This window comes from Mirounga leonina, unplaced genomic scaffold (genome assembly GCF_011800145.1).
Source record: "Mirounga leonina isolate KUSES-001 unplaced genomic scaffold, KU_Mleo_1.0 Mir_154, whole genome shotgun sequence".
NCBI lineage: Eukaryota > Metazoa > Chordata > Mammalia > Carnivora > Phocidae > Mirounga > Mirounga leonina.
The window spans coordinates 26,675,275-26,689,148 of record NW_023270389.1 but is presented as its reverse complement, the minus strand read 5'-3'; the positions used below and the strand labels follow the sequence as shown (position 1 = coordinate 26,689,148).

Here is a 13,874-nt window from a genome sequence, read left to right as displayed (position 1 = left end):
GTGAGACCCCAGGGGGAGGCAGGGGGAGGTCAGGAGCGGTGCCTCCAGGTGGAGGGACAGGGTGTCTGTGCTGGTGGGGTCTCGGGGGGCACTACTGAGGTTTCATTTCCCTTCCGGTGTGGGGTGGGGGGGGTTATACAGGTTTTTCACGAGTTAGTAATTCTTTAAATGAAACAAATCCATTCTATGCACTCTTTAGCATGTATGCTATATCCCAACATTTAAAAATAAATACACAGGAGTGTGGCTGCCTTTCACTGCTCGTTGTCCTCGTTGTAGCGGAGGGCCTGGGGAGCCTCAGGGTCCGGCCCTGCCTGGGTGCCCGCGCCCTCTGCCAGGTGACTCAGTGTCCTGCCAGGCAGGAGGCGGGCCCCGGAGACCCGATCCCCATCCCTGGCCTCTGACTCCGCAGCTATAAGCGAATGTGACTAACTCTGCAGGACCCTGAGTCAGCCCTGCGGAGCTTGGCCCAGGGTGGGGGAAGGGTGGCTCCAGGGAGGAGGGGGCTTGGCTGCCTGGAGGGCTCACAGCCCTGGGGGGGTTGGAAGACCCTTGTGTTGTGGGGTGGGCGAGGGGCGGCGACTGGGGAATTCCTGGCCCCACTGGCCCATGATGAAATGCCAGGTACCCTCCCGAGGCTCTGGCCAAGCTCTCACTTTCCTTGCCTTGAGCAGGGCTGTGACCTTGGGATCAGTTGCATCTGCTCAGCTCCAGCTGGTTCAGATTTCAGGGTGGCCAGTAGGTACTTCCTTCCCTACACCTCAAACCAGTGTCACAAACCAAGGCACGGATCATCGGAACATGAGGGAATCCACACATAAATTCTCTTTGATTTTGGAGTGTGCCTCTGGACTCCAGATACAAGGCATGCCTGGGGCCCTGGGAGTTCCACAGAAACCTGACGAGAGCATTTCTACCTCATAAAGGCTGCAAGACCAGCGGGTCTTCTGAGCCCATCCCAACTCACCTGTATTCCCATCCCACCTGCCTGCCACCTCATGTCCCCCGGCCACGGCCTGAGCAGAGCAGCCTTGTCTCTGCTTGGGTTGGGGGCCGAGTGTGTCCCAAGAGGAGAGACAAGGGAGACAGAGGGCTGAGTGGCAGCCTTAGGACATCTGACAAATTTCCACCCAGCAATGGAAGGAGCTTTTTAAGGTCATGAGCCACCTGCCCATCTCTGGGAGTCTCAGAGGCTGGACAGCCATGTCTCAAGCACCCTGCAGAAACTCCAGGCCTGGGCCAGAGGGAGGGTGCAGGAGGACATCGGGGTCTCTTTCTAGCCCTGAACGGCCAGGGTCAGGGTTCTCTAACCTGGCCCTGGGTTGGCTCCCTACCCCCTCCCAGGGGCTCAGAGGAGATGAAGGTTTGGAATGTGGCTTCCTTCCTAGTACCTGCTAACCTGCAGGAAACAGAAAAGTCTTCTTTCAACAAGGAACTAGGTCAAGAGGTCTGGACTACTTTATTATCCGGAAGGCCATCAGCCCTCCTGAGTTAAGTCCACAGTGGATGGATCTTAGGAGGCCGGCCTCCTTTTGGGACTCCCCGGGGCCCAGCAGAGGCCAGGGTAGCCTCACCTCTGCACCTTCTACAAGCTCCAAGCCCCCGAGCCTGAGAGAGGAATCCAGAAGACACGACCAAGGGGAGCCCAAAGAGACCGAAGCAAGTGCCAACACACATGAAGCTCTGGCGCTTTATTGAGCAGCAGCTGCAGAATTAGGGAAGGGAAGTGGGAGGGGAGACGTGATCATGTTCCTGAGTGCAGCTTTCAAGCTGGGCTTGCAGAAGGGGTAATTAGTGTGGCTCTGCTTCGTGAGAGATGTGTTGCTTGCACGGGCCAAATGGTGCCCTTCGGCAAGGAGGCCTGGGGGTAAGGGAGTCCAAGAAATCTCCTTGTGTGGGGCTGGGGCCATTGAGCATTTTCACGAATCAGCAGCGGTGTGCTAACCCCGGGGCTTCCACCGTGCTGGCCCCCAGGACTTAGCTGCCCACGGCCCTACCTCTACCTGCTGGTCCACTGGAGCTGAGCTCAGACGGCTCCCCTGTGGCCCTCCGCGTGGGGTCCAAGGGAGGGAGACTGAGGCTCAGGCGGGGACTCAGCAAAGTGGGCGATGAGGCTCCGGGCCAGCAGGGATGCCCCTCGCCCCACCGTGTGCAGGACAGGGGCTAAGCCGCGCCGAGCGCCTCCTTGATGGCAGTGGTGAGAGGGAAGCGCACAGCCCCGCTGCAGAAGGCACCCCGGAAGTCATCCAAGTCCAGAGCCCACACCATGGCGCCGGCCAGCTGCTTGTTTTTCAGGTACTGCACCTGGCAGGGAAGACCCGGGGGAGGTGCAGGACTGGGTTCCCGGGCTGGAGTGTGCACGGGGCGGACGTGCTGCCTGGGCCCCTGCCTAGGGAAGGGAACAGCGGGCACCCAAGACCTGGACCACCCCGCCCCCACGACCCAGCACCGCCCTCAGTGCAGGGGACCTGAATCTGGCTGCTTGGAGCCGGGCTCCCTCTCCCTCTTCATCCTGGGGCGTGGCCTTGAGAACCTACCTTGGTTTTGACGCTCTCCTTGTCGTCGTACCCCACCCACTGGTTGCCCTTGGTGGCATAGGGGACCTGCTGGCCAGTGAGTCTATGGACCGTGGCGAAGTGGAGGAAGTCACAGATCTGAGCAGAGAACAGGGCCGGGTGGCATGGCGAGCTGGGTGAGATGGTGCAGGTCACCAGGGAGATGCCCCTCCCCACATCTATTTCAGCCCCTTGCTTCATCCCGCTCAGGATATCTGCCCCCAGCCCCCAGCCCCCAGACTGCAGTCCTCATGCTTATGTATGTAAACCAGATGCAAACACCCCAGGGTTCTGGGGGTGCTGTAGCCTGAGGGCATGAAGGGGACTCTGGTTTGCTTCCGGCATCTTAAACAGGGATGTGGGAAATGATGGGTTGACGTAAGGACTGGCCCAAGGCGATACAAAGTAGCAGGGGCAGGGTCCAAAAAGAACCCGCCTTTGGGCCATTGCTCTTTTCTGGGCTGGCAGGAAAACCTCAACTAGGGCCAGAGGGGTGTCTGGGAGCTTGGTGGGGCAGACCCGGTGTGCCCGAAGGAGACTTAGTAGCAGGAGGCCTGACCTCCCCGCTTCCTCCTCCTCAGGTTTTTTTTTTTTTAGATTTTTTTTTTTTTTTATTTGAGAGAGAGAGTGAGAGAGAGAGAGAGCACAAGAGGGGGGAGCGGGAGAGGGAGAAGCAGACTCCCTGCCGAGCAGGGAGCCCAATGCGGGACTCGATCCTGGGACTCCAGGATCATGACCTGAGCCGAAGGCAGTCGCTTAACCAACTGAGCCACCCAGGCGCCCCCTCCTCAGGTTTTTATTCCCAAAAGAGGAAATGGGGGGTGGGAGGCTCACCTTCCTCAGGGCCTCTGGGTGTGTGGGGATCTTACCTTCTCCCTAGCTCATACCTCATAGTAGGCCAGGATCCCTTCCTCCTTGGTGAACCGGCCTGGTAATCCGGGCCCTGAGATCGGGGCTCCCACACCGGTCTTGGAGGAGGCCAGAGTGAAGCTCCTCCCAAAGGCAGGGATGCCCATCACCAGTTTATCGGCTGGGGCTCCCAGCCTCAACATATAGCTCACGGCATAGTCCTGGGGGGGGAGGGGAGGAGTTGTTAGCAGTGCTGGGGGTGCAGGATGGGCAAGACTGTACTCCCACTGCCTCCTTGACAGGTGGAGTTCCAGGCGCACCCGGCATCTGGGACACGCTTCCTCCTGGGAGCTGATAATCGCAATCTAAAATGCATTTTGTAGTTGCATTCTCCAAAGAACGGTCTTAGGTAAAGGAAGGGATTATGACTGTTGGCAACCAATCCGGTGATCAGCTCAGGTTACACGCAAGTGCAAGGCTGGTCTAGCCAGACTCTGCCTCCTCCCTTCTGCAGGCATGGAGCACTCACAGACTTTGGGCTTCAGTTTTCTCATCTGTGGTGTGGGTCCCATAAGCCCTTCCTTGCAGGATTCCCCAGGGGCACAGCGTTGGTGTGTGAGCACGGGCAGGTGGCAGGTCTCTGGGGCCCCCTGCCTGGCCAGCCACCCTCCTTCCAGGCACTCACGGCGTTGTTGAATCTGTCAGAACTCGCATCCTCCTGGCCTCGGAACAGGGGGCTGTGATGTCCTGTGGTCTGACGCCAGGCTCCGTGAAAGTCATAGCTCATGAGGCTGATGAAGTCCAGGTGTCTGGGGAAGAGAGGTCAGAGGGCGAGGCAGGAAATTAGAAAGGTTCTTGGCCTCGCATCCATCACCCCGGCACAGTGGGAGCAGGGCAGGCAGGCAACCCTGAGGCAGGCCCCGTAGAGCCCTGTGATCCACCGTCCAAGCTGCCTGGCCACTTCCCCTCTGCCGCACCCAGGAGTGGGCTCAGAGCCCTACAGGTGCATTTAAGGCAAGAATGGAGTCCTTTTATTAGGTCCCCAGCACACGATCGGGAGCTGGCCTCTGTCTTGCCTTCCACCCTCCACGCCTGGCACCTGCCACGTTCATCTTAGTGAAAGCAGATTAAAGAGTAGCATCAACAGACAGCCTGGTGGGGAAAGAGCTGGGCCAAAGGGTGGCCCTGAACCTGTGATCCACTGGAGTGGGGAGGAAGGTTTACACACATATACACACACATACCCGGGTGAGAGGGACCACATGTGGATTGCATGAATATGAGCTTTGGATATTTGGGGCAAATGGTTGAGAGCCACCTAGTTCCCACCTCCTAAATGATCCATTTAAACAGAGTCTATGCCTCCCTGAGATCATAAAGAAGATTCTGAAAAGTCATAGTGAAGAGCCTTTGCTCTTTACTCCTGTGTTTCCTAAGATCCATATCTTCAGATTCCACTGACATCAGCCCGTGGGGCTGTGAACTTCTCATCCTCACGTGCAGAAGGGGACAGGGTGAGGAGGAGGGGTGGACAGGGCTGGGGTCCCCTGTGTGTGAGAAGACACCTCGAGGCATCTAGCAATGCAAAGTGTTCCTGCTACTGAGCTGTGTCTGCGGTGACTAGTGCTCTGGTGGAGAAGAGATCCCGCAGTGGCCGGCCGGTTTGTGTATCGTCTCCTACCTCCTTTTCCACAAATGCATTCATAGAAACTCTCTCAACTGCTTAGCACAATAACCCGTGTGAAGACGGAAGGACAGGGATTACGGTGCCCCTTTTGACAGATGGGGAGACCGAGGCATGGAGAGCAGAAGTGACTTGCTCAAGGCCACACATCAAGTTTTTGGAAGAACGGGGACTAGAAATCCAGTCTTCTGACTCCACGTGGAGCGCTGGGGCTGGGCAGGGCTGGGGACTCACTGGGATATCTGGGCAATGTCATAGCCACTGTCGATGATCACCTTCGCTGCGGACACTGCTGCGCTGAGAAGCAGTTGCTGTCTTGTTCCCTCCTGGGCTTCCCTCGCAAACTCAGCCTTCATTTTCTGGTTGGGAGAGAGGCAGGTGAGTGACGGGGGCCCGCACAATCCCAGGGGCTGTGTGCGAGGGAGCCTTGTGAGAGAGGCCGAGGTCTCCGAGCCTGTCATTGACCTTCCCCATCTGCTAGGACCCCAGCCTGACTGCGCTTCAGGGCGAATGCTAGAGTGGCCCATTGGTGGTCCCACCTGGGACTCACCCACCCTTCTCCTAAAACACTGTTTGGACCCATCCCATCCCCACACCCCACACACACCCATCAACGTTCCATTGCTCCCTGTCCGAGAGGGACCATGAGGACAGATAGTGGTCCTCGTTGGCCCACAGATTGTGTTGGAAGAAGTTTGTTTTTCAGTCTGTGTTTTGTTCATGCCAGTACATGAGACTACAAAAATTAAAGTGGTCTTTAAATTTACATTTAGTGGTCTTTAAAATCAAAATGATATGGGTACTGTGGACAATTTGTTTGGATAATCACTCTGCCCCTGGGGCCCTGGAGATGCTTGGGCTGCCCTCATTAGATGTGGCCAAGTGTCCCCAAGGCAATGCATGCTGGGGAGTGGCAGCATCGATTTGGGAGGTAACAGTGGGTAATGATGCTCCCCCACTACGTGGGCGTTCTGCTTAGTGACCTTCTGCCTCTGAGGACCCCACCACACCTCCCACCGTGGTCACAAGATGTCTTCCTTGTTGTGTCAGATCTCAGGGCACAAGCCAGTTTGTCTTTCCCCAGGCCGGGTCCCCGGACCCTGTGGCCAGGCGGCCTCAGACCCCTCTCAGCCTGCCCTCAGGGGGCCGCCCCCTGGTGCCAGCGCACCTCGCCCCCGCTCTCCCCGACCGGCCAGCACCTTGACCAGCCTGGTGAAGTAGCGCTTGTCTCTCCGGTCAGGGTAGAGCCAGGCCAAGTCGAGCCCGTCGAAGCCGTGGGTTCGCAGAAACGGTATCACCGACTTGATGAAAGTCCTGCTACTTCGGGTCTTGGAGGCTATTTTGGAAAATCTAGGGCCCCAGTCACCCCAGTGGAGTGCTCAGCACTGACATGCTGGTGGCCTCGGGCATCTCCAGGGGTTTCTGAGGCCTGTGATGCGGGGGCCTGAACCCCCGAGCTCCGGAAGGGCATGGCTGGGACGGGACCCACCTCCAGGCATCTCAGACAGAGCTCTGGAGCGGCCAGTCCAGGTTCCAGGTCCTGCTCTAACACCTACTAGCCAAGTCGCCTTGGAAAGGTCATCACCTACATCTCAGTTTCCTTGTCAGTGAAGTGGGGATAATGGCCGTGTCTCACGGTGCTGTGATGGGGATCCCCTGTGATTGTGGCTCGACGGGGGCCTGAAGCTGAGCCATCACTCAGTAAGCGGGAGCTGTTAGGGCCATGTCTTGCCCCCCTTTTCAGCCCTGCTCCAACCCTACCCACTCCAGGGAGTCCCTCCAGGCTCTCTACACTCCCCAATTTTCGATTCCTTCCATCTCTCTCCTTCCAGCCCTAGGGGCAGTATCTCCCAGAAGTCCTGTGGTTTCAGGTCTGAGAGGCAGTAGATGGAACACCGGCCGGGGGTCAGAAGATCCACTGACAACGTACTGTGTGACTCTTGGCAAGGCCCTCTCCCTCTCTGGGCTCTGGTTTCTTCACTCTACACAGGGTGGGCCCCCAACAACCATTTAGTCCCCCATGCCTAACCTGTCTGCAGCCCCTGCGGCCCTCTACATGGGGTAAGGGAGACCTATGCCTCCTCCCCTCATTCCATCATCCTGGGGAGTGGGTCCTACCTGTGAGAACCAAAGTTCCATCCTCCAACAGAGAGGAGGGTCTTCAGGTTGGGGTTCCTGTGGGGCACAGAGAGGCAGGAGGGCCAGGGTGGAGTGAAGCTGTTGTAACATGGGCCGGCCCCATGTGTGGGAGGCTACTGCAGGGTGCCAGCATTGGGTGGGAGGTGCTTCCAACCCTGAAATTCAGGGTTCTAGGAGGCATAGACTTTGCGGCAGTTACTCTGAGGTATGCTGCCCATTTTTGTTTCTCCTGAGTGGGGAAGCCAGGAAATGGCAAAATAGGGTCATGAGTATTTTCCATGGTCCCTGGAGAGGCACCCCCAGTGGGGGAGAGGACTCCCCTTCCCCAGGGGAGCTCAGCCGGCCTTGTTCTACAGCCTGCCTCTGTCACCACCAGGCATGGCCTAGCATGTACCCTCATCATCTGCTCCCACCAAAGCCCAGGCCCTCCACTTCCCCAGCCAGGGTCCCCAGGGGCCGTCCCGCAGCCTCCCGAGCAGAGGCGCCCTGCCCTGGGACCAGCCGGTCTAGCCCTCCCTCTGCCTCCTGTCCTGGCAGCCTGGGGCCAAACCTGTTCTTGAGCATGTTCAGTGTGTTATAGAGGGTGACATCATTCCACTCCCAGGTGTCTATCTCGTTGTTGCTTATGTTGGCGAAGCTGTAGATGACGTGGGTGCAGAGGAAGGGGTCGATGGCATCTGGGTAGCAGCTCCCAAAACCGTCCCGGTACTGGGACCAGCTGGTGTAGTAGCAGACCAGTTTGTACGCAGAATCTGGAGAAGAAGTCTGGGGTGGTGCCTGAACCAGGACAGAGCCAAGGGGCCTCTGGCTGAGCCCTGCACTGAGCACCGATGGAGTACTGGGGGCCGGGACCCAGATGTGAGCCAAGTTAGCATTCTCAACACAAGGGGCTGGCTCAGTTCTCTCTGCCTCTGATGACAATAAGGCCTATTCTGAAAAGGCTTTGAACAGATTAAATGCAGTAGATGAATATCCTGCAGACTAAGGACAGGGCACTGTGTGCGGTGAGCATGAGGGCTGGTGAATAAAGGTAAAATGGGACTCGGTGCAAGTAAAGAAGGCTTCCTGGAGGCAGTGGCTTGGAAGGAGAGGAGGGACAGAGCCCAAAACAGCCAGTGTCAGAAGACCCTGGCCTTCAGAGTGGAGCCTTGTGGAACCTGCCGGGGGTCGTCGATCTGGGAGGCTCTGTTTCTTCTCTGCCTTCCTGCAGGAGTGTCCCTAACTTGTAACCCACCCAGAGGGGCAGTCCCCAGCCCCCCTCAGCCCGTCCCCCAAGCTGGGGCACGATCATAGTGGACCAGAAAGTCCTTCCCCTCCTCATTCCAAGTCCTCCTCCTGCAGAGTGAGCCTTTTCCAGTTACAGAGGAAGAACAGTGGGCATCACCTGCCCATGCTGCCCCTGGGCCCAGCTGCGGTGCCCACCAGACCACAAGTCCGGGCCTTCAGCAGACCAGAACCTTTGAAGGGTTTTTATTTTGAATAATTTCAAATACACAGAAAAATAGAGGATAGTATAATAAACATCCATATGCAAATCGCCTTGGTTTGACATATGTTAATATTTCTGAGCCATGTGAATCACAGAAGAAACTGGAAAGTGCTCGCCTCTGCCAAGATCTCCTCCACGTCACCCTTAGCACACCCCCGTCTCCCATGACTTGAAAGAGGGGTTACTTACAGTTCTGGAGCAGCACCAGGACCACGAAGCCTGAAGGGAAATCTGGAGTCAGACCCCATGCGAGGATATCCTGCCCTTCCTTCTGCTCCACCCCCCACCCAGGGAATCAAGGGGTTAACACCAGTTGTCCTGCCCCTGTTTCCCCTCCCCCCCACCCCCTTCTCCCAGCAGGTAGGAGGCCAGCCCCTTGGTGCAGTGGCTTCCTGGGTCATCTGGGCCTCTCAGCCTGAAAACCCACAACCAAGCCAGCCTTGACCAGCCCGGACACCTGTCTGAGCCACCCTCAGGTCCATCCTGGCTGCAGCAGAGCAGGCCGGGCTGTGGCCGCGTCCTGTGCCCTCAGCTCTGTCTAGCCGCTTAGACAGGGCCTCTTCCCTGGGCTTCACGCTTCCTTTTTATATCTGTCCCCTTCCACTCCCACGAGCCCCCAAACATCCCATTTATGGGAACTGAGCTGTGTCAAGGAAGGAATTACCAGCAGAGAAGGGGCCAGGGAGGAGCACTGTGGGCCACCAGAGGAAGATTGAGAAAGCTTGGAGAGTTTTGAAAACTTGGGCCAGGTCTCTGGGAGGCAACTGCCACCCACGGGGGTGACTATCTGGTGGCTCCCGGGTGAGTGACCCAGCCTCATTCCCAGCCACCTTTCTCATTGCCTTCTGCACCCCCCCCCACCCCCCACTTTTCTGCCTGCAGTTTCTGGGCTTTTCTGGCAGCCTCTTGGCTGGCGTCACCAGCCCTCGGCCCAGGCCCTCGGCCAGGTGGAAACCGGGCACAGTTGAGTTCTGAAGCCCGCAGCGCCCCAAACAAGGCTGTTATTTACTTTCTTTCCAGGCTCACAGCATCCTGCCTGACCTGCTCCCCCCTCAGACTTTCTCTCTCCAAGCCTGGTTCCCACAGCCTGGCCCAAGAGTCAGGTGAGGGTCTGACAGCCTGGGAGCAGTTGCTGTGCTGATAATTTAAGGGAAATCTGGGGGGGAATTGAAACCCACCCCCACCGCACCCCCGGCTGCTCTGAGGCCCGATGCTGGTTTGCTTCGGTTTTGAAATTCCAGTTCCAGGGAGCGATGGGGGTTCTGCTGCAAGCCTGGGGCTGCAGTGAGGGATCAAGGAGTCAATTCCCACAGCCCCAGATTTCCCCCAGGAGCAGATAATCCTAGAAGACCGAGAACCTCCATAATCTCTTTCAGTGATGCTTCTGACACCCAGACCTCACGATGTCACCCCCTCCCCAAGTCCTTGAATGATTCCTTATCACTGTCAGGGTAAGAACAAAACTTCTTAAGGAGGCTGTGCTGGCTTTGCCCTCTGCTTGGGGATACTTTCTTTGGCCAAAGATCCAAGACCTCTCCATTCTTTGCAGGCTGCAAATTAATGAATAGGCGGCGAGTGAAATGTTCCAAATTCTAAGAGCCAGAGTGGGTCAGAGGGCTTCTTAACAAAGTCCTTTTATTTGTACTCTAACATTAGGTAATAATCTGACATTAGCCACCGCGGTTTCACAGCCCTCTCTTGGTGAGTGAGGTCTCTCCTCTTCTCCCTCTTCTCTCCCTTCCTCTCCCTATAAAACTGGAACGACCCCTCTTTATTGGTCAAGGAGTGGATAAAAAGTGCTTGGTCCAAGAGTCACTCTGTACGTACTAAAGGGTCCCTGCTTCTCCCTTTTAAGGCAATTGCCTCCTTTTGGACTCTACAGGGTAGACAGCAATGCCAGTCAGTGATAACTTTTCCTCATTCATTGTGTGCTGAGAAGTGGACATCCTCTAATCTTTAAAAGAAGTATTACAAAGTAGTGTGCAATAAAAACATTTTCATTACAGGGTGAAGTATGTTAAGAACACACTTCCAATTTTCACTCTTCCTTTGTTAAAAATGATCTTATAGGCTCAGATTGGCACAAACCTCGTTGTCTCATGTCCCTCTCCAAACCCGTTTATTAATTCTACAAGTTCTATAGGAAAGTGGCATTGTCACAACAAATGACCAAGATACCCCTGGGCCTGCCTCAGCAGCAATGGCTGAGGGTCCCATGACTCAGCCCCTCCCAGGCTCATCTCATATCCTCCTCTTCCCTACACTCCACCCATGCATGCCTTCTCTCATATCCTTATGTTTGCTCTACCCTTGCCCACCATAGGGTCTTTGCATATGCCATCGACGTGCCTATCAATAACTGAAGGGCCTGAAGTTTTATGCTGTTTGCAAACTAATGAGACAGCCACAGTTTCATGGATTCTGACAGAAGACACGAGAATCCTAGGTCAGAGACAAAGGACTTATTATTCATGGCACAGCAAGAAGCGTGAATTTCATGTTTGTGTCATTTTCAGTGATGAGAAAGCAGCCATTTTGAATTGCTGTCTGGACATTTTCTAGTATGACGACCCTGCTCACACTCAAGAGTCTGGACATTTAGGTAAGGACCCGAGCTTAGGATTCCTGCCACAAGTTCTTGCTTAGCTTGTCCTGATATACCTTTTAAAATAACCACTTAGAGTTGAGCCCGTGAAAGTTAGTGACCTCCGCCCCAACCACCTTATAAGTAATAGGTGCTTGTTCTCTATCTCCTGCCTGCTCGTGACCTGGGACAAAGGACTGCCCTTCTCCCTCTGATGGCCGTTTATCCTCGTTTCTGGGATTTGTAAGTAAAAAGTCTTGTGACTTGACTTCCCTTGTGTGACTGTATTGAAACCATGCCTTCAGTCAAAATGACCCCAGGGTTTTCACTTCCCCCAAATGGGAGCTCTGATGCTGAAGGCGCCACCGGCCGACGCCATGTGGATGGCTTGTGCCTCTTCATTCAGCAGGTCATAATCTGCATTTTCTTCATTTAACACACCAGCCGCGGGCCCCCATCATACTTTCCCTTGGCCCCACGTTCCAGGGAGGGTGACGGTGGAGCAGCCCAGGTGGATGCTGTGCATGCAACGTCTTGCACCACAGCAGAGGACCTCTGAGTTTAAGAAACCCAAATCTTTTACAGTGCACAGTAAGCCTGCCTCTCCTTGGACCTGCAGGGAGACATTATCTTTATTACACTGGACAGTCAACGAAGCTGCCTTTTGCTCCATGGGAAGACACTGCTTCTATCTTCCAAGGCTGTTTGTTATACAAACATCATCAAAAAGGTGGCCTGGAACAAAGACAGCCTGTTCCTCTGCTCCTAGGATGTGCAGAAATGCAAGAGACCCATGGGGAGTTGTCTCCCACTATGGCCCCTCTGTGCCCACTTCATTCCTATTCATCCTTCAGATTGCAGCTAAGCAAGCACCTTCAGAAAAGGCAGATTCCTGGGCAAGGGAAACCCCCTTAGTGGGGCTGTCAGGGTACTTTGTGCCCCTTTTCCTAGTATCCAGTGGCGTTATAATTTTACATCTTGTGTGTGGATGTCTTATTAATGTCTGCCTCCCTCACTAGACTATAAGCGCAGTAAAGGCAAGGACTGGGCCAATTCTTTTGAAGTTAATTTTTATAATTTTTTTAAAGTTTAAGTACAATTAACATACAGTGTTATATTAGTTTCAGATGTACAATATATGATTCAACAACTCTATACATTAGTGCTCATCACGGTAAGCATACTCTTAATCCCTTCACCTGTTTCACCCATTCCCCTGCCCACCTCCCCTCTGGTAACCTCCAGTTTGTTCTCTGTATTTAAGAGTCTGTTTTTTGTTTGTCTTTTGTTTGTTTGTTTTGTTTCTTAAATTCCACATATTAGTGAAATCATATGGTATTTGTCTTTCTCTGACTTATTTCACTTTGCATTATACCCTCTAGATTCATCCACATCATTGCAAATGGCAAGATTTTCTTTTTTATGGCTGAGTAATATTCCATTGTGTGTGTGTGTGTGTGTGTGTAACATGTGTATATACATATATAACCCACATATATATGTGTATATACATATAGAATCCACATCTTTATCCACCTATCTATGGATATTTATCCATTTATCTATGGATGGATACTTGGGTTGCTTCCATATCTTGGCTATTGTAAATAATGCTGCGATAAACATAGGGGTGCATGTATCTTTTTGAATTAATATTTTCATTTTCTTTGGGTAGTAGTAGAATTACTACATCATAGGGCAGTTCTATTTTTAACTTTTTGAGGAACTTCCATACTGTTTTCCAGAGTGGCTGCACCAGCTTGCATTTCCACCAACAGTGTAAGAGGGTTCCCCTTTCTCCGCATCCTCACCAACACCTGTTGTTTCTTGTGTTGTTGATTTTAGCCATTCTGACGGGTGTGAGATGGTATCTCATGGTGGTTTTGATTTGCATTTCCCTGATGAAGAATGATAATGAACATCTTTTCATGTGTCTATTGGCCATCAGTATGTTTTCTTTGGAGAAATGTCTGTTTATGACTTCTGCCCATTTTTAGTGGGATTACTTGTTTTTTGGTGTTGAATTGTATCAGTTCTTTATATATTTTGAATATTCACCAGGATTGGGTCAGTCTTATTTACTTTATTGTATCCATCCCCAGTGATTGACATAGAGTAGATGCTCAGTAAAGTACTCACTGAATGCCTGGATAAATGAATGAATGAGTGATCTCAAGATCATCCATAACTCCAAACTCTTCTATTTTGAACCTGATGTTTGTGAAATTTCATCTCATTCAATAGTTCTTGCCACTCTGAATAAGCCCCCATACTACACTGGTCATCCATGTACTCATTCAACCAATGTTTATTGAGCCCTCACAGGTGCCTTGCACTGTAGGAGAGGACGGAGACAGAAAGATGAGCGAAAACAGTCAGTCCCTGTCCTCTTGAAGTATATGGTCTGTCAGAGAAGATGGACATTAAACAAAGAATCACATAAATAAGTAATTTATTACAATTGTGAGAAGTTTACCAAAACAATTCTGAGGGTTGGGAGATTTTGTAAGTGGTGTGGGTGGTCAGGGAAAGCTTTCATAGGAAGTGATGTGTAAACTGGGAACAAAGGGAAGG

The 13,874-nt window shown here is 53.5% G+C and overlaps 1 protein-coding gene across 1 annotated transcript; it reads right to left on the bottom strand.

Annotated features, from left to right (window-relative positions):
- Window positions 1-1,459: 1,459 nt before the first annotated feature.
- Window positions 1,460-9,255, bottom strand: CHI3L1 (chitinase 3 like 1). The gene is made up of 10 exons (XM_035009524.1): window positions 9,174-9,255; window positions 8,906-8,935; window positions 7,778-7,979; window positions 7,207-7,263; window positions 6,288-6,438; window positions 5,323-5,447; window positions 4,090-4,213; window positions 3,443-3,625; window positions 2,538-2,654; window positions 1,460-2,304 (listed from the first exon to the last, which is right to left on the bottom strand). The coding sequence occupies exons 1-10, from the start codon at window positions 9,196-9,198 to the stop codon at window positions 2,164-2,166; spliced, it is 1,155 nt and encodes a 384-aa protein (XP_034865415.1). The 5' UTR covers window positions 9,199-9,255; the 3' UTR covers window positions 1,460-2,163.
- Between the last annotated feature and the right edge of the window lie 4,619 nt (window positions 9,256-13,874).